This window comes from Larimichthys crocea, chromosome XI, assembly GCF_000972845.2.
Source record: "Larimichthys crocea isolate SSNF chromosome XI, L_crocea_2.0, whole genome shotgun sequence".
NCBI classification, from domain to species: domain Eukaryota; kingdom Metazoa; phylum Chordata; class Actinopteri; family Sciaenidae; genus Larimichthys; species Larimichthys crocea.
This window is the reverse complement of record NC_040021.1, coordinates 14,786,440-14,805,292: the sequence shown is the minus strand read 5'-3', so window position 1 is coordinate 14,805,292 and position 18,853 is coordinate 14,786,440. Positions and strand designations below refer to the sequence as shown.

At 43.0% G+C, this 18,853-nt stretch overlaps 2 protein-coding genes across 7 annotated transcripts; one reads left to right on the top strand and one right to left on the bottom strand.

Annotated features, from left to right (window-relative positions):
• Positions 1–5: 5 nt before the first annotated feature.
• On the top strand, positions 6–7,848 carry entpd5b (ectonucleoside triphosphate diphosphohydrolase 5b). Its single transcript, XM_010731903.3, has 14 exons — positions 6–134; positions 2,233–2,471; positions 2,883–2,962; positions 3,178–3,321; positions 3,824–3,899; positions 4,341–4,376; positions 4,711–4,799; positions 4,885–4,967; positions 5,241–5,302; positions 5,693–5,794; positions 5,991–6,134; positions 6,435–6,491; positions 6,681–6,796; positions 7,191–7,848. Exons 2-14 carry the CDS (start codon positions 2,240–2,242, stop codon positions 7,272–7,274), a joined length of 1,305 nt encoding a protein of 434 aa, XP_010730205.2. The 5' UTR covers positions 6–134; positions 2,233–2,239; the 3' UTR covers positions 7,275–7,848.
• znf410 (zinc finger protein 410) lies at positions 7,104–18,413 on the bottom strand. Of its 6 annotated transcripts, none has more exons than XM_019263242.2 (12): positions 18,252–18,412; positions 17,925–18,016; positions 17,779–17,830; positions 17,553–17,685; positions 16,052–16,237; positions 15,245–15,466; positions 12,561–12,720; positions 11,319–11,500; positions 10,714–10,803; positions 10,450–10,569; positions 9,236–9,355; positions 7,104–8,162 (listed from the first exon to the last, which is right to left on the bottom strand). In XM_019263242.2, exons 3-12 carry the CDS (start codon positions 17,809–17,811, stop codon positions 8,062–8,064), a joined length of 1,347 nt encoding a protein of 448 aa, XP_019118787.1. In that variant the 5' UTR covers positions 17,812–17,830; positions 17,925–18,016; positions 18,252–18,412; the 3' UTR covers positions 7,104–8,061. The 6 variants fall into 6 exon arrangements, 5 of the variants coding, with proteins under 5 accessions (XP_019118787.1, XP_019118790.1, XP_010730206.2 ...); XM_019263245.2 differs by having other exon boundaries at positions 17,779–17,833; positions 17,929–18,016; XM_010731904.3 differs by having other exon boundaries at positions 17,925–18,085; positions 18,252–18,392.
• Between the last annotated feature and the right edge of the window lie 440 nt (positions 18,414–18,853).

Sequence of the window (18,853 nt, the reverse complement as noted above, 5' to 3'; positions counted from 1 at the left end):
GTGTGTGTGTGTGTCAGTGTGTGTGTCACTCAACATGTTTGATTCATCCAGCCCCGCACGTGAGACTCTAAAACTCGGGTGACGTCACGAGGAGCCAGCTGAGAGAGAGAGAGTGTCGCGTGTCGGACAATATGGTGAGCCCGGACTGTGTTCAGCGTCCATAAAACACCCGAAAATAAGTCAGCTACACCTTCATTACCGAGTGTTTTGTCGATTTATCTCGGGTTTTGTCGAGTTTGAGCTGCATTTGTAGCTTTCTTTGTCGAAACTCGCTTTAACGTGGCGGCGGCAGTTAGCATTCGTGCTAGCCAGCGGCTATAAACACATGACTTTGACTAACACACACACACACACACACAACATGACAGTGTGAAAACTGGTGGAAATAATTCACTGTTATGTAGGATTACTTAACAGTGACGCTACTTCTGACTAACTTTACTATTCTCAGCCAGCAGTCCTTCCCAATGAGCTGCAGACTGAAATAATAATAATAAATAATAATAACACATTTTATTTCATAGGCGCCTTTCTGACACCCTCACAATAAATGAGAGTAGACAGCAAAACAAACAAAAAGAACCATAAAAGTATATCAGTACTGTAGTAATATACTCTGAGGATCAGACCTGTTCACATGTCAGCCTGCTTTGATAGTGTTTCTATCTGCTGCATTCACTCACAGTGGATTATTAACTTTATAGACACTGCAGCACTTAGATCTTTATGCAGACATTTTCTGCTTCGTTTATGATATCGCTTGCAGTCAAAGTACGTTTATTTAACTCGTAAAAATTGTCCAGCTTTTGAATAAAGTGTCAATCCCAGAAAGATCCTGAGCACGAGCATCATAAACTAACCCACTGATATGAAACACTGCAAATATAATCCAACTTTATAAAAAACAAAAACAAAGCCTGAAGTGCTAATCTTTTATGTCATTTAGTAGAAATGTAAGACACGGCAGTGATCACTAAAAAAACGTGTTTACACATCCAATCCAGATTTGTCTTGTTTTGCATGGTTGGTGATATTGATTACAGCTATTTAACCGTGCAACAGTGGGAACATTGTTTTAAATCAGTTCAGTTCTACAATGTGACCTCGAACACAGAGGCTTTAGTCAGCGGTGGGAGTTAAGCTGGTCTGGAACTACGAGCAAGTTTTCGAAAGCTGTTGCAAAAAACTGAACTGGATTGTAAAGCCGATTTGAGTGACTCTTGTCTCTTCAAGGCTGGTGCACTTTTTTTTATTTTGCACTTTACATTGATACAAATCACTGGAGACATCAGTAAAACAACAGTTGCACAAGTATGCACTTCTTTAATCTCCCATACTGAGTGGGCACGGTATGTGGCTCCTCATACCATGAGCCGGTTATAGCAAGTTCATAATTGCACTGAAAAAATCCCAAAACATTCAACGGTGTCTTACTGTATTTGCACCCTTTCTAGCAGAGCTTCAAACGAGAAAACATCCAATTAAACTGAGCCCTTGATTTCATTTTAAAGTCACACAGAGGAGCATGCACCCTTCGCGGTAGGCGATCCATCTGTAGCCATTACTCTTCTTCATACTGTAGATACCACTTAGCCTCTGAAACGTTTCAGCGATAAATAAATGATAAAGGAATAAAGGGACAGAGCCACAGGGGGCCCAGTTGGTCGTTTGACTGTAAAGTCATGCTATAGTTTCTCTAACAGTCGCGTTGGAGCATTTTCTATTCATTTTACTAACTGGCTCCAGACAGTAGTGTCTGAATATTAAAACTTTAGTGTCTCAGCAGGGTTGCCCCACAAAGCGATGCCTGACTGAGGCTTTTAAGAAATCATAATCCTCAAGAAATCCTCACGTTAGATATCTGAATTTTCAGGAGGTGTAGAGACAAGCCTGTGTTTCTGCGCATCGATCGAACATCAAGATCAAAGGATTAAAGTCCACCGCTGTACGTGATGCCAACATGATGAAATTGTGTTGTTTTCCAAATTGTCCGCAGGAGTTGACTCAGCAGGTTGAGAGGTTAATTTTGGGATATGTCTCTGTGGTTGGTTGGGAAGTCTGACAGGGAGTGGTCAAATCCTGGTGTAAATAAGCTCTTCTGTTGCACGTCATGCTGTAATTGAATATCTCCCGATGCTGCTTTTTTTTTTGAGCAGGTCAAAAACAATTTTAATAGAATAACACAGCTGCAACAAGAAGACCTGTTGGTATGTTTTGTTGCTGATTCTCCAGAGTGAAGATGAAGCTGACGGTTCCATGTCTACTACTTCTACTGGTCCTGCTCGCTGTCGCAGGGCTGACCCGAGCCCAGGTCAGGACCTCTCTCCTGGATTTGACCAACAGCATCGGGAGCATCCTTCCCGGTCTGAGCCGACCGGCGAACCACAGCCGCATCTTCTATGCTGTGATGTTTGACGCAGGGAGCACGGGGACCCGCATCCATGTGTACACCTTCATCCACAGCGACTCAGGTAATACCGGGCAGAGGTGGAACGATCACTCTGACCTGCTTCTCTTCACTCTTTTATTCATTTTATGATATCAGGGTCAGAGCGGGTTAAGTCATGTGTTTATTTACTGCAGCAAGGGTGTGTTGAGTCATGTATTTACATGAGATTTACATTAAAAAGAGCGATTTACTATGCAAACAGCAGAGTAGCAAGCCTTCCTCTCTATAAACCAATACATGTTCACTTCAGCGTGCAGGGGTTGAATCATGACTTCATTAACTTTTAAAGTCATAATCCTATTTTGTCAAACATGCTTCATCTTGAATAAGGGGATATGTTCTGGATATGTATGCTAAGCAGATTTAGGCGTCTTAATGCTTTTAACAGCAGCTGCATATTTGACGTGGGTGGATTTTTTTTTGTATCTTTTAGTGGAGCTGCCTGTTTTGGACAATGAGATGTTCCATTCCATAAAGCCCGGTTTGTCAGCATATGCCGACTCCCCTGAAATGGTGAGTTCATTGTCATGTCTAATCAATTACATTGAGCCAAAACAAAAGGTCCGCTGGCTCTTCATAAACCCTGCCAATAACCTCACTCAGCAGGGACTCGCATTGCTAACGACAGTAAGTGGAGATTCGAGCAGCCTGATATGTAACACATGATGTGTTTTCACAACTCCAGCCAGTTGTCCTGTTGTCAAAATCCATTGTCTCTGTGTTTAAAGGCCGGACACACAGTGAGGATGCTGCTAAAAGTGGCCAAGAAGACTGTGCCTCGTCTGGAGTGGAAGAGAACGCCAGTGGTCCTAAGAGCCACAGCTGGACTTCGACTGCTGCCCGCAGAGAAAGCCCAGACTCTTCTGGACCAGGTAAAAAAAAAAAAACATTGCAGTGTTGCAGAGAAACTCTTGGGATCTCTGTAAAGTAGAGTGCAGTTCTTTATCATGGGGGAGTTGTTAGGCGCTACGTTGTCTGACACTTTCAAAGAAAAGTGCAACCTCTTATCCAGGAAGGGAGCAAGCAGAAACACTTTCAGTGCTGCGGCAGGTGGCACAGAGACAAGAGGAACAGTATTGTTATCAGAGTGCTGTGAGCTTAGCGTGGAATGGTCTTGTGGAGGGGATAAGATAGTAATGGATGGCCCTGGGGCACCTTGGGAGATAAGTGATACTTTATTAATCCCCCTGAGGGAATTAATTAATCCCTTCAAGCTGAGGGCACCTCTGGATGAGCTACCATTACAGTAGATAACATTAAGGCCATTCCTCTGCTGCTCCCCCGTGCTCTCATCTTCCCTCCCTCCCGTTCTCACTCTCTCCCCCCTCTCCTTTCACCTTCCCCTCCCTCCCTCTCTTCTTTTTCCCTTTACAGGTTCAAGACGTGTTCGAAGAATCTCCTTTTTTGGTCCCAGACGACAGTGTAAGCATAATGAACGGCACAAACGAAGGTAATGTCTGCCCAACCTTTGCCCTGACAGGCAAAACGTCACCGCACGTAGGTGGCACCAGTGATTCCTCTGCCCTACTTTTTCGTGCGCTGCGCAATTTCCATAAGGAATCTTTGTTTACTTGCAGACATTTAACTAAATTAGATAGATTATCGGCGTCTTTTATGATGACACTTAAGAAAATGAAATGACTCCTCGCCACAGAGCTGTGACCTCAAAATCCTGTAATTATGTGGCGAAAATTATTTGTTGTTGCCTGTTGTGCCACGGTGTAATTGATTTGTCAGCACTTCCACCTTGTTTTTAGAATTATAGCCTCTTGCGCACGTGTTTGCATACGCCAACCTTTGTGATTTCTGCAAACATTTGTCGTCAGCTTTTCTAAAATGAGCCTTTGCGCGCCACCTGAAATGACTGTTTTGCTGTTCCTCTTCAATGCAGGAATCCTGGCCTGGATATCTTTGAACTTCCTGACAGGTGAGCACTGCAAACTCTACAGTCTGCATGGTCTAAGACATAACACAGTTCCTATTTTTCTTCATTTTTCCTCATGTTTTTCTGATATATCCAAATTTATCTTAGCGGCTGAAATTGTCAGTGTCTTATTATAGACCCGGTTCACAAACACGCGCTGTGAGTTCGTCGCCTCAAGGAAACGGCTCTGATCTTTATCGGGATCAGTGTTGGGATTTTATACCTTTGGGTTGCACAATGGGTGTCAAATCTGCCTTTTGAAGATAGCATCTGAAGGTCTAACCGATTAGCTGGCGTCTGTTGTGGCTGCTCGATTAAAGTGGGAAAGTGTTTTCAGGTCACCTGAATGCACAGACCAAGAAGACAGTGGGAATCTTGGATCTGGGAGGAGGATCCACACAGATCACTTTCCTGCCAAAACTCCGGGTTAGTCGTTTGTTTGCGCCTTTATGCCTATCATTTCAACTCTTTAATGTTGACTAACTCACCGTCCCTTCATATTCCACTGTAGAAAACCATAGAGAGTGTTCCTCTTGCTGATTACGTTGCCAGATTCGAGATCTTCAACTCAACATTCGAGTTGTACACTTACAGGTAACATAATTAACATTAGCATCAAATCAATTCCAGATTTAATCTGAATTCATGGTAGTTTCTATATATTTTAAAAATGTTTTAATTCAGTATTAATTAGTTATGTTACAAATTAAACTGACTTTCACTTGGATCAGTTTTTTGAGATTGTTTAGTCATCAGGATGTGAATAACAGGCAGACCATTTGTTTGTCCTATTTTTAGAATGACTTATTGTTACACACAGTCTGTTCCTGGTTGTTTTTTGTATAACAATCCTTTCACTTCATCCAGTTACCTTGGAAATGGACTAATGGCAGCTCGACTGGCCACGCTGGGTGCTCTCGGTGCAGAAGGTACTGTGCCGTGCATAAAGAAAAAGGTGGTCCGTTGCCATTAGCTGTGGGTCAGTGTTGTTCATTGTGAGTGCGTCTCTTAAGGATACTGAGACACAACAGTGACTCAGTCCTCCAAGTGTTGTCTCGGATGATTGTTTGTTTTTCCAGTCCTGCCTATTTCTCCAAAAACCGAGGAAAGGAGCCACAGTGAGAAATGTGTTTTTGTACAATGTACTCCTTTTTCTTTCTGATGAACAATATAAGTGAGACTCTTGAGATGAATCACCAAAAGGGCTTCAGAGAAAATTGTGTGAGCGAGATGTTGAGTCAGTCTCTGAACACGATGACCAGATGTGAAGCAGTCGAGCCAGTGAGTATATTAAAAGTGTCATGCACGTGTTCTCACAGGGTTGGAGTGGCGAGTTTTTAAAAGTTCCTGCCTGCCAAAAAAGTTCAGGGATGAGTGGAGTTTTGGAGGACAGACCTATCAAGTGAGCGGTGACCCAGATGGTAAGATCAAGTGTTTATATAAAGCTTGATAATTCAGGTCAATCTAAAGCTTTGTATGTGGGAATTTACACTGAATTAAGATTACAAACATCCAGTGTAAAGTGTCGGCATGTCAACCAAACCTATGAAAATGGACTTATGAATCATTTCATGCTGACACGAGATGCATAATTAACTGTCTCTGTTTCCTCTCCAGGTTATGCAGGATACAAGCTCTGCTATCAGGAAGTACTTAAAGTGGTGAAGGGGATTATTCATCAGCCATACGAGCTCGAAGACAACAACGTTTTCTACGCGTTCTCCTATTACTTCGACAGAGCGGTGGATGCCGGTCTTATCGGTTAGCGCACACTCACGCACACCTGACATAATTATACAGACCCAGCAGGATGCTATTAACAATTCCAGTGCTAGACAGAGGCAGGACATCGTGAGTCATCTGCACCTGTCTCTGTGGATTTGATGAGCTATAGGTGTGTAGTTATTAGAGAAATTGCTATCCTCCGTCATTCTAAAGCTGAAAGGGCACAAGCTCGGTTATTAGTATTATGGAAATGTTCATGTAGAGCTGCTCTCGTAATGAATGGCACAGCATCTTAAATGTGAGGGTAAAATGACCCACAATCGTTCCCTGTTGCAGATGGGGTCCACGGAGGAATGCTGGAGGTCAGAGACTTCAAGAAGAGAGCTAAAGAGGGTGAGATGGGCAGAGTAATCCATCGTTACTATGACAGATGTGCAGCTCCCTGTACTTGAGACACAGTGTGCATGTCAATAGTCTGGACTTGTGTCCTTCGCTGCCGTCTTAAATCCTGCCCTCATGCACTCAGCAGAATACAGATGACTGATCTAACAGACGTGACTCTCCCCCCCTTTGTCTGCTTAGTGTGCAATAAGATGACCACGTACCCTCCTGTCAGTTCCTTCCTGTGTATGGACATGACCTACATCACTTGTCTGCTCAAGGATGGGTTCGGCTTTAAAGAGAGCACCGTGCTGCAGGTGAGGCAGTTCTACACAACACAATCAAAAAGGGTTTGTGGCCTCGCTCAGAACAACTCAACAGAAGAAACAGGCAGGAAGGAACATTTTTCAAAGAAGTTGCGAGGCATAAAAAAAAAAAGGATGTTAGTACGATGTTTAAAGTTGTGTCGCTCAGAGTGGAGCTGTATAAATCACAAGCTTGTTAAATGATGCTGTAATGGCAGAAAATTGTGCACTTTTATATAATCACTCTATAGAAGGAATGTCCCAGACTTCCATAAAAAACATCACAAAAAAAATGAAAGAAAAAAGTGAATTCTTCACAAAATGTGTTACTTTTTTATTTCAATAAATACAAAAGGCATTTGAGTGATTTGGTGTTATTATTATTTTTTTTTTCCCCTCCTCCTAGTTGACCAAGAAAGTGAACAACGTGGAGTCAAGCTGGGCTTTGGGCGCCACGTTGGACCACTTCCACCACCTGAAGATCCACTGAGGAGAAGGCAGGAAACAAACACTGCCGATTTATCTGCTGTCCCCAGACATCTGCGGTTTGTTTCATAAAGGGTCGAACTAACCTTGCGAGTAATTCTTAATTTCTTTTTTTAAAAGCAATTATTCTCAAGTGTTAATATACTGAGGTGTAAATGTGTGCCTTACTCAGAGAACAAGTGAAGCACTGGAGGTTGACGTCTGAGTGATGTTACCAATAACACACCGAGTTAATGCAGCTTTGGGCATTACTGGGTTTCAGATAGAGTGTGTGTGTTTTACTAAGACCAGTGTTTACATGCAGCTATGAGATATTCTGTGCTTTAGCAGTTTTGAATGTTAAGTGTTTTATTAGTAGTAATAAGGATGTACACGTGTCTGGTACTTTAATTTTGAAACTAGATTCGCCATTCGTCAGCCGAACTTTGAAGAAATAAGTGGGACATCATCATCAACATTGCATTTCAACCTCAGACTTCTGTTTACATGATACTGCACACAACAATGCACGGCCATTATATTTTCATAAACTTTTAAACCCGTCTCAGTATTTCTTTGGGAGCATTGGTTTTCAAAAACTTGAGGACAAAAAGGTTGTTTTGTACAAACTCTGTCATTTCACGCTTGTCAAAATAAAACCATCATCGATCGCTAATTACAAATATCTACAGGGGTGAAAGTCAGTGATTAATGTATTTACAAATAGACGTCCATGTGTACTCCGCTGTGACAGACAGACAGTCTAGCGCTGCTGAAATGGGCAGCGTTTGACATTTTTTCACGATGGCAGACTACAGCAGCGCCACCACGTCTTCTCCATATGCATGGGCTTCAGTCGTCATGGTCACCAATTCATGTGGCTGAGAGAGAACAACCACCGAGTCTGCAGAGCCTGGAGGGAGGGAAACAAAGACAAGTTCAAAGATAAACTCAGTTAACATGAATGCCCCCGTCAATCTTTATGTACCTACAGTCATCGTGAGATGAAAAATCCCTTTCATGGCAAAAACTCCACGGTTAGATTTGTCCTTGAGTTTCTGCAAGCTTTCAGCTGGTTATGCTTTTTGGTTTTAATGCTGACAGGCCAAGTTAGGAAAAACTGAAGGACACTGAAGAACATGCAAAAATACAGATGTAACAGCTGAGTTTTTTTTTTAAAGTAAAAAGTGCTAAACGCTCCCAGTTTCTATAAACTCCTGCCTGTCTCTTTCTGGTGCCATGTGGCCAAGAATTGAGTGCAGTAGAATGAGCACCATGAATAACTTGGCTGTTGAACTCTCCAGTTGTGAAATGATATTTTTAAATGCCAAAGAGTTGATTAATCATAGTTGGATTGGAACCAACAACTTTAGCAGTGCACCTGAGACGAAGAGCAGGAGAGAAACACGGCTGGAGAAATGGAGAGAGGTTTGTTTGGCAGGCCAGGTTACATTTATCACAATCACAAAAGGTTCATCGTGAATCTGCGAGCTGTAAAAATGTGTCATTTATAAGCTGGTTGGGAAGGTTTTAAACAAAATGATGTAATGGGAAAAGTCACAAAGATCTTATTCAAAATAAGGCAATTACACAACTGAGTCATATTAAGCAGAGCGACAAGCTGTTTGTTTCAACTTTGACAATCATTATTTTAATAACTTCAAGGAGACATAAGCGAACTACAGAGGCCTGAAAGCTGCTGCCTGAATTGTTGCTTCATTGTTAGAAGCACAAGACATATCAAAGTCGACTCGTGAGAGCTTAGGCAAACGCAAAAAAGCTGGACTGTTAACAGTATTTACAAAAAAACTGTCATGAGCAATGATTGAAAAACGTTTAACAGGACATTAACAACGCCGCGAGTTGACTCGGCACCTTAGACGTTAACAGCGCAGCGTGAGCTTCGCTCAAATACAGCAGGATTATCCTATCGTGAGAGGTGTGTTGTCAGCTGTGTGTGTGCATTGTACGTGTGCATACACCTACCTGGTGATCTCAGCATGGCGTGGTGAAGATTCATGGGCTCCACGGTTGTTGTCATGGTGACCATACTGTCTGCGTTTTCGCCATCCGCCTCCAGCAGGCTGCTTTGTGTCAGAGCCTCTCCTGTCAGTCGCAAAGAGAGATGACAAACTTTTGTATGCAAGTGTGAAGAGTGACACACGGCGTACTGAGAACTAACAGTAAACAACTTACTAGGAAAAAAAAAAAGTTCAAAGATGAAACCTGCATATTATTATTACTAACTTTTTAGGTTGTCTTTTGACTCTTGTGTGAAAATGTATTTTTCATGCTTTTTAGGACTGTAGTTATTTCAACACAGTCCATTTAATAATTCATCCACTAGAAGTAACACAGAAACGAGCAGTCTGTTGTGAAGCTGCATCTTTCCTTTGCTCCGCTTTTTACAAAAGACCAGCCTCTTTGGGGAGACTGACCCGAATAAATCCGCGGTTTATAATTAGAGCTTTGGCAGCGTTTCCTCACTGGTGATTCAGCTGCGGTGCTTCCCACTGCTACAGAAATATGACAAGGAGGCAAATGCTCTGTCTGCTCTCATTGTTTCGTGCCAAAAAAAAACCCCCCAAAAAAAAAAACCACAACCCTAATTTAAGCTGATTGTGTACAATTACGCCATATGTTGCGATGTAAAGAGCTCACTGAGAGATGCTTTGAATGTGAAGAGGTGCTGAAAATGATACCAAGAATAGAGGCAGGAGTGAACTAAATTTACCACAGCTGCAGTGAAGATTTACTCAAGTATCCACTCGTTTATCTGTGTAATTTGTAAGGTGGAGGCAAAAAAGGGCATTTGAGTGAGGCAAGAGATGCTTGAAGACATGAATTTGAGTTACTGTGTCCTTTTAACTTGGTGATTACATACTTTTCAGGCGACTGACCCCATCACAAGACGCCTAACGGGCCTATTTCTGCGGTAGAGTTGTGCTGTCTCTGCTTTTCCAGAGATATGTGCAGTCTAAAACAATTCAGCTACTGGCCCTGAAGAATAAAAATTTCAATGATACATTTTTTCAGTGCTAAAGGGTTATTAATTATTCAAGTCATGTTCCTAAATGTAACTTTAACCAACATCATCTCTATGCACATTTTAAAATGTATGGGGCTGCTTGAAGCTATAATCAAACGATTAACATATCCACCTACTGCACTGCGTGTCTGATAATGTGTGAGAGAAAGACCTGTTTCCCTGCTTTCACTGCTGAGGCCGTCCTCTCCGTGCCTCTTCCTCATGTGGACGTTTCGGCTGCCCGACTGAGAGAAAGTCTTCCCGCAGATCCCGCAGTGATGAGGCTTCTCGCCTGGGGAGGCACGGCACATTTTAAGCACTGACACAGGATGAATCTCTTCGCGGCACATGATGACATACTGATATCTGTAGCGCGCTAATGACAAAAAGAAAAGTGCAACTCAACTGTACAGCTGTTAACTCTGTCCCCACTCACCAGAATGTACGAGCATGTGTTTCCGTAGACTGGAATACTCAGCAAAAGATCGCCCACAACCATCTGCCTCACACAGAAAAGGCTTCTCTCCTGGAAGCAGCCACCCACCACACACACACACACACACATATTATTGAACTACCACAATACAAAGACTTAAAGAAGTGAACTGACTGCAGCAGAACATGTGGAGAGAAATTTCAGCGGCTTAAGACACTCTGGCAGATTTTCTCGCCGTTAGTGGAACCTGTGGTGACGGCCGACCCGTTTTGACGCACACAAACGAGAAAGAAATGTTCTTCCAGACGTATGGGCAAAATATAAACACCGTACAGTGTAGCCTGTCTGCTAACTTGTCCCTAGGTAGAAGAAGCAGACTGTGGAACAGGCCATCAAAATCTTAATGTCACCCTAAATAAAATATGACAGAGCACGGTTACTCATTCTAGCAGTGAAATGGAGGCGCCAGTGCTGCTGACTCTTCAAATCTCCAGCCTTGACTGCACCAAGGAAGCACTAAATGAGCAGAGCCGAATGGCCTGAGTCAGTTATTGCTTCCAGCGTGTTTGGGCTTTTTATATGCGGGTATCTACTGCTCCCCCCACCTGTGTGTATGCGTCTGTGGTTCTTCAAGTTTCCAGCTGTGGTGAACTTCTTGCCACAGTTCTTCTCCTTGCAGATGAAGGGCTTCTCGCCGTTGTGAGTCCTCATGTGAACCTGGAGCCTCTGCAGCACGTAGAAGCTCTTCCCGCAGCCCTCTGCGCCGCACCTGAACATTCGGTCGTTCCTGCGAGGCCGAGATAACCAGACAAACGTGGATTTTTGTTTCCTGTGCACACGATTCATTAGCAGCAGCCCACCACGGGGTCAGACAGGGTGACCGCAAATAGATTTCCTACACAGATGTTAAGGGAGCTCTTGCAGTACAAGTACACACTTCTTTCTGAGTCTCAGCTGTGTTTCTCCTGTTCTGTCTGCCTCCACCACAAACAACCTGTGGAAAAACACTGTGTGATCACTCCTCTGACTAACCTCACATTCAGACTAAATCAGGCATTGTAGCGATTAGCACAGGGAGGTGCAGCTGTGTTTATCTGTGCTGAATGTAACCGCTGTGAATCAGAAAATCGCTTTTTTATTTTGCTAATTCACTGGCTTTTTTTTGCAAAACAGTGCTCCCTCTCCTCATTCACTCTCTTTGTCACTTGACCACGACTCACGCTCGAATTTCTCGACTCAGGTCGCTGTGTTTTTTTCCCCCAGCATCCCCTGCAGCCTCCGTCACCACAACCTTAACTGACCCCCATTCAACGGGAGGACTGGTTTTCACTACAGCACCTGATTCTGTTTGAATTTGTCCTAACTTGTAAACTTGTTTAACTAACTTTGTTTTAAAAGCCTTAAAAGATTAACTATTCATGGACAGTGAAAGATTCCATATCTGATGAAATGTATTTTAGTTTATATCATCCTAATTAATAATAAAATGGTTATTTTTAGGAAGTTTTTGTGATATTTCTAGAATCGGTCTGGTTAAGTGATGCCTTGTGTGTGTTGCATTTTGTTTTACAGGTAACAATGGCTGAACATTTTCTATTATCAGCAGAGATATATGATATCTAAAAGCTATGGTGTGTAAGTACTTGTATAAAACGCTGGAAACACTGTTAGCCTGCAAGGCAGCATTATTATTTTTCAATTTGGATAATGTATCCACTTTAGCCAGGTTTGCACAGGAGTGTATCATGATACTTTGGCAGCAGCATCTTGTTGGAACTACTGCCCAGATCTGTTATCCTCTGTTACCTGTGTACGTTATGTGTTACCTGTGTGTGTGTGTGTACTACCTGTGTGTTTTGAGGTGGTACTTTAGATGAGCCGGCCAAGTAAACGTCCTGCAGCAACCCTCAAACGAGCAGCGGAGGATCTGCTTGGTGAGGGGGCGGCCGGTCCGAGGCGGCAGCTCCCGCTTGTCTCCGTCTGCTGTCAGACCGTGTGTGTGGTCACCTAGGCAACCAGAAGAGGAAAGTGAGCGGCGCTGTGCAGAAAACAATGCCAAAGTACCAGGCGGCCGGCCTCTGGAAGCTGGTTGCACAAAAGCTAATCATCGGGTACTGACTGAAACCTGCTGAACAACTACAGCCGAAAGAAAACAACTGGAAGCTGAATGCAATCATTCCCTTTTCACCTGCTCAGACTCCCCGCTTTGAATTCCTTCAACGGGTCCAATTTAGCTTACGGCTTGACAGCAGTAATGCACCTATAACTGATACCCTGCTGCTGAAGGAAACTTGTCTATCTAATGCAAGTTAGTGGGAGGGCAGCGATTACAGTGGCTCAAATAATGGAGTTTAAGTTTCACAATGAAACACAGTCTGCTGCATGTTATTTAACAACGTGCAAGTCTTTTCTTAACTGTCACAGTTGCTCAGAAGAAGACATTTTATTTTTTAACGTGCTACTTTTATCGTGGTCTTGCAAGATCGTATAAAAGTCATCCAAGGCTGGATCTACAGTCAATTTTTCCTTTGGCTAATTGGCTTGACCCTAATGGAAATATAATGAGGACAAGGATAAATGTGGAGGAATCATAAAGAGGTAAGGGAAGAACACCTGTGCTAAGAGAGCCCATCTGAATTAAACTAGGCTACGTGATCACCTGAGGTAACCTACTTTTCAATATATATTAAAATTCAGGAAGCACTGAGCCAACTTTCTAAAAGCATGTTGGGAATTTAACCACCACCATGTGTCAGAATGCAGCATATAAAGTGGCGTGATGTATAAAAGAAACAATATGCACTTGTGGTGTTGCTAAAATAAGCAGCAAGTAGAAGATCATCAACTGTGGAGAAGGTTGCTATGGGAGGAAATAAACTCAGAGCTCACTCTCTCACTTTTCTAACCGGGACCTTCGGCAGTAATTCGGCTCAGAGGGGGGGGTCAAAGATCAGAGATGTAGCTAGGAGTCATAGAGCCTTGAATGTCATGGGTAAAAATCTTTAACTAACAGGCAGCCTGTAGTCCTGACTCCTGGTGAGGGTCAACAGCTCGCAACAGCTCTGTGCTCGCAGGAAAACGAGCGCGTGTCTTAGATCAGAGGCGAGAGCTTTCCGGTAAAGTGAGCAAGATCTTTTTTTTAAAAGGCATAGATAACTTTAGGTGAGCTACAGACTGAGATATCGAAGGAGCCGAAGCTCTTACATGCTTTATTTAGATATCTGTTTATGGAAGTGTTTACATAGCCGGACTGAAATTTGTGGCGCTTCTCAACTATATGAAAAAAAAAAAAGAGTGGACTGAGTTTCTTATCTATCTGGATGTATGGTCACAATTTTGGTTATCAGGACTTTCTTGGCTGGAAGCAGTTGCCGGGCAACCGGCGAAGACTCCAGGAAGTAATAAGATATTTCATGCTAATTAGCGAGCTTTAGACATGCTGGTAGGTGGATGTTTATCACCGGGCCAGTTTCTTTCCTAACTTTAAAAGTGTTTGTGCTATGCTAAGCTAACCACCTGCTGGGTGCTGGTGTACCCTCTTTGAAGCGTTACTGAGCACACAAGAAAATTATTTAAATATGTGTTATAAGAATCAGGGTTACACAGTTAGTTAGATGTTTTAACTTATACAATGTTTGTTCCTATTTATTATTTGTCCTTAGGGCACTTTCCTTTATTGCTGTTTTCCTGAGACTGGCAGGGGAAGGTAAAGTTCAGGTTAATGTATAAATAGAGGGATTTCAGAACAGAATGAGCCAGAGACAGGTCAGAGAGGTGACATCTAGAATGGGGACATACTGGATACTCATTACGGGATATGTTGAAGAAAACTGTTTAAATGTATTATATGCAAATTGACTGATAACAATTTACAGGGGCTGACACAGCCCATCTTCAGGAAAATGTATAAGAACCAACTGTCAGCGCTCCTCAGGGAGCCTTTTTCTCTGTAACCCCTTTAGTGTGTTGCACTGTGAAACGCTCCCCTTGTACCAGAACAATAAATCCAACTTAAACTTTGATGTTTTGAATCCGATCCTCCTTATTTAAGGGTTTTTCTTTAAAATTCCCGTAACAATATGATCAGTGTTTCACGATAATGTGTCATTTATGTCTCCGCTGCATGTCTGCTGTCAGACTTATAAACCAGTGTAGACAAAGCTACAAATTCATTTTGATTGAGAAGACTTCTGATGGGAATTGTTGAACACAGTTTCAGTCAGTGCTGATTATGCAACATTTTCATCTCAGGGCTGACCTAATTTCTCTGCTTTCTATCTTTGATGCAGACATCAGACGTGCAGACAAAATCTGCTGCTTCCTGTACACAGGCTTATTTCCTTTTTCCTAATTTTAGTCTCAGACTTGACACTACATCACAGGTTGCTGTAATTTACATGCAATTAGCACAGCACGCATACATGAACGATGAGTTACGGTGGAGAATCTTCTTCCTGCGTGGCTTTAACTGCAGGAGTGAACGACCTCTAAAATCCTTTCTGCTTGTGTTAACAAGATAAAGTGACTTTACCGTTACTGACACTCGCAGTCCTGGCATCCTGGCTGGCCTTGGCATCTCTCGCAAGCTGTGCCCGCGTGGCCGCAATCAGGCTGTCGTGTGCCAGCTCCTGTACCCGCAGATACCAGGGAGCACTGCCATCTATCCCGTAGTCCCCTGATGAGACCCCTTCGTCATCGTCCTCCCCGGCGCCATCTGCGGCGAAGATCAGCGACTCGGAGGAGGCTGTGATGCCTGAGAGGGGGGAAACACAAGGCAGGAAGAGAATCACCATGAAACAGGACGTTCAAGGCCAATGCAACATTCTGCAGGATCATCAATGAATGCAGCCCCTCTAGGTCATTTTTCTGAATTCATTATTGTCCTCCCATTGAGCTCAGAGATTTTGGGTTTAATGACACGGCTTTGTTCTGAAATGCTGAGAGAATACAGGCTGACAGACACATTTACGAAGCACATACCCACGCTAAAATCAATCCCTCTTCATTGGTGGTTTAAATTTAATCTAACAATAAGCAGAAAGTATCCTCTGCCCTTCACGTCACCGAGTCGCAGGCGGAACACAGCACACTGTAGAAAAGGTGGATGTCAAGGGACCAAAATTGATTTTGTGGCTCTCGTGCCAAGGGCTGATGCACCAAGAGAATGTGCCTGCCAAGGATCATTTCTTCCAGCCAAAATAATTCAGTTTCTCGCTCATGAAAATGTGTCACCTCATTTCGTTTTAACACCGTGTGTAGAATCCGGAGCCTACAAAAGTAGGTGCACACGTCTGACTCTGCCATACGCGAATAGTTAAGGGTTATTTTGCTCCTTTACCTTTTGCAAGGTTCAGTAGGACGTAGGAAGTGCTGTCTGACTGTTGTAGGTCATGGAGGATGGGTGGGGGGCTCGGTGAGGCCCGCGGATGAGAGTGTGCCTGGATCACTAACGCGCTTCTCTCCGACACGCCTCCGAACTCTGACAGGGAGGGAGAACTCTCAGGCTCATGACTCAGGCCTCCATCTGAGGAGAAAACAACAGTCTGTTAGTTTCAGTCCTGAATAATAGTCGAATGTCATACACAATGCTACATATGGCATCTTTCCATCTAAATGCACATTAATTTAAAAACTATATCCCATGACTTATACAGCCTAATGAAGAATTGGGTCCGGGTGCGGTTAAAACAATCTTTTACTTATAGAAATCCTCCAATAGACATTTTATTTGTGATTTTTGAACAATGACGCAGTGGAAACAAGCTGGAAACAATGACATGTTGATTCAAATCAATATAGTGAATTTGTTAGCAAGCAGTTGCTTCTTCAAACATCCAGCCGGTACGCAGCAACATTATCATTCAATTGGATGTCATGTTTCTGTCCACTTGATGGATGCAGCTGGAATATTCACTCTCTATCATCTCCTGAGGGAAATGTCTGTCATTTTAGCTGCGACATGCCGCACACCTTTCACCGGCTTGTTGCAAACTGTCTCTTCTCTGCTGTGTGTATTTATTTATTTATTTTTTTTAGAGCTGCCTGCTGTCTCTGAAGACAACGCAGTAAAGTTGTGAACCCGACAGTTAAATCATAACGCAGATTCAGGTGATAACTTCCCGTAAGTTCATCGTTACACATTGTTTCACATATCCATTAAATGCATTGTTATTATAAATCCAAATTCAGACAGTGGAGGTGTCAGACATTCATGGGATCCTTGATCTACTACACAAGGTTCCCACAGCTTTTTCATGAACAAATTCAAGCACTTTTCAAGCACCTTCAAGCACCAGTTTTTCCATTTTTCCAGCACCTTTAAATAGGTAGCCTACTAGTTGTGTTTGCCATGATGGTCATGGGAAGCGCAGCGGTGCCACTGCATGGCATAATAATATGGGTCTAATTAGCATTATTTCATATGGTGGTAGATTGGCTGTTTTGATTTTTAACTAATTGTGAATTGGCTTGTATTCTCAGCTTGTGAGCGGTGTATTTCTCGGCAGAACACCAAGCGAGTATGATAACTGCATGTAAAGGCATCGGATCAAGCGCGTAGCCGCTTAGGAAACATTTTTGTTTTCTCTTGGTTTATGGAGATAGACATCACACAAATTTCAAAATTCACAACCTTGAAAACAGTGAATTGAAATTCAAGCATTTTCAAGGAATTCAAGCACCCGTGGGAACCCTGACTACAACTTTGCAACCGTGTGGCTCACAACAAGAGAGATTAATATTACTAAACAATAAAAATAATACATGGTGGTGTTGTGTAACATGCAGAGTAAGCTCTGAGCAGTGTTTGTGGCCTGCGGTGGTCAAGATGAGCTGCTGACCTGTGAGCTCCAGCGGGCTGCACAGAGAGCTGTCAGCCGGAGCCAGCAGAGGCAGGCAGGAGTGTTTGGACTCGGAGTCCTCCAGACCCTGAACCAAGGGGATGGAGGCGTTCTGCACAAACTGCACCAGCAGCTGATGGAGAGAAGAGACAGAAAAAAAAGACTCAGTCAGGGGTGTGAAAGCTCATGTGCCAAACACAACCTGCGTGATGAGAAACGAGATTACCTCTGGTTTGGAGTCCAGCTCATCTGAAAGCATGGGTCACCCTGTGTGGAGCCTGCAGGATGACAGGATGACAGTGACGCATCAAAAAAAATACAGCAATACAGATTTTTTACTCCGATTGGATTAATTTGAAAAACAATGCTTACCTTTGAAAGCTGACCTGCTAAATGTGGGATTATCCAGCCGGGGTCATAAACGCAGGGTGCAGGTCATCTTTGAGTCCAAAGCATCGCTCAATCTGTGGCCAAACATCAACAAGTAAGCAGCTCGGCTTTGTGAGAGCAGATAACAGCGTAGCTACGTGTATCTAAGTGTTGTTGGACGAAACGAGACAGATGACAGATGTTAACTTAGCTAGCAGGGTTAGCAGTTACCAAACTAGCCACCGGGGCTAGCAGCCAGCTGTTAGCCGCTGACGAGGCGCCGCTATCAACACTATCAAATGTTCAGTAACACGAAACCAGCTCGTTTACCTTGTAAGAGTCCTGCAGCTGGATATTTGTCCCAAAACACAGCAGCAGTTTGTTTTTTGTTTTTTTGTTTTTTTTGCTCTACGGAGTCTCCGATGGAACAACGCTAGAAACGCTTCCGCGTTTTCAACGCCGGGGATCCTGTGTCGCCTCATCAGCGACACCCAGCGGCCAGACGTGTGAACGACACCCTGAGGCACAGATTCAAGAGATATCCAGGCAGACAAGTTAATAAATAAACATAACAATATCCATCCACAAAAATACCTGAAAAACTAAATGTGAACTAAAGTCTGATTAGTTTTGATTATTTAAAAAAAAGCCCTGCACACTGCTCCAAACTTATCTCCTGTCCTCCGTCGTAACAGTGATTCAGCGTTCAACCAAAATAATCAATTAATATGAGAATTCACTGCAAAAAAGTCGAACAAAATGCCTTAATTAATGCTTAATTGAGGGCACTGAGAGGTGGTAAATAAACAGTTAATCCTTATGTGCAGTGTGTCCATACTCTGTGCTCAAAATCTCAATTCTTTTGAATAAAATGATATATATTTTATGTATTTACAACAAGTATAGAGACTCGCCGACAAATTAAATATCCA

Bases quoted from the DNA above. Each gene is read 5' to 3' on its own strand.
- znf410 (XM_019263242.2), bottom strand. From the start codon at position 17,811: ATGCTTTCAGATGAGCTGGACTCCAAACCAGAG. The intron at 12,721-15,244 runs GTAAAGTCACTT...CTGGTTGCCTAG, and splicing joins GACTGCGAGTGTCAGTAACG to GTGACCACACACACGGTCTG. The intron at 10,804-11,318 runs GTGGGGGGAGCA...GGCTGCTTCCAG, and splicing joins CCACAGACGCATACACACAG to GAGAGAAGCCTTTTCTGTGT.
- entpd5b (XM_010731903.3), top strand. From the start codon at position 2,240: ATGAAGCTGACGGTTCCATGTCTACTACTTCTACTGGTCCTGCTCGCT. The intron at 2,472-2,882 runs GTAATACCGGGC...TGTATCTTTTAG, and splicing joins CTTCATCCACAGCGACTCAG to TGGAGCTGCCTGTTTTGGAC. The intron at 5,795-5,990 runs GTAAGATCAAGT...TTTCCTCTCCAG, and splicing joins AGTGAGCGGTGACCCAGATG to GTTATGCAGGATACAAGCTC.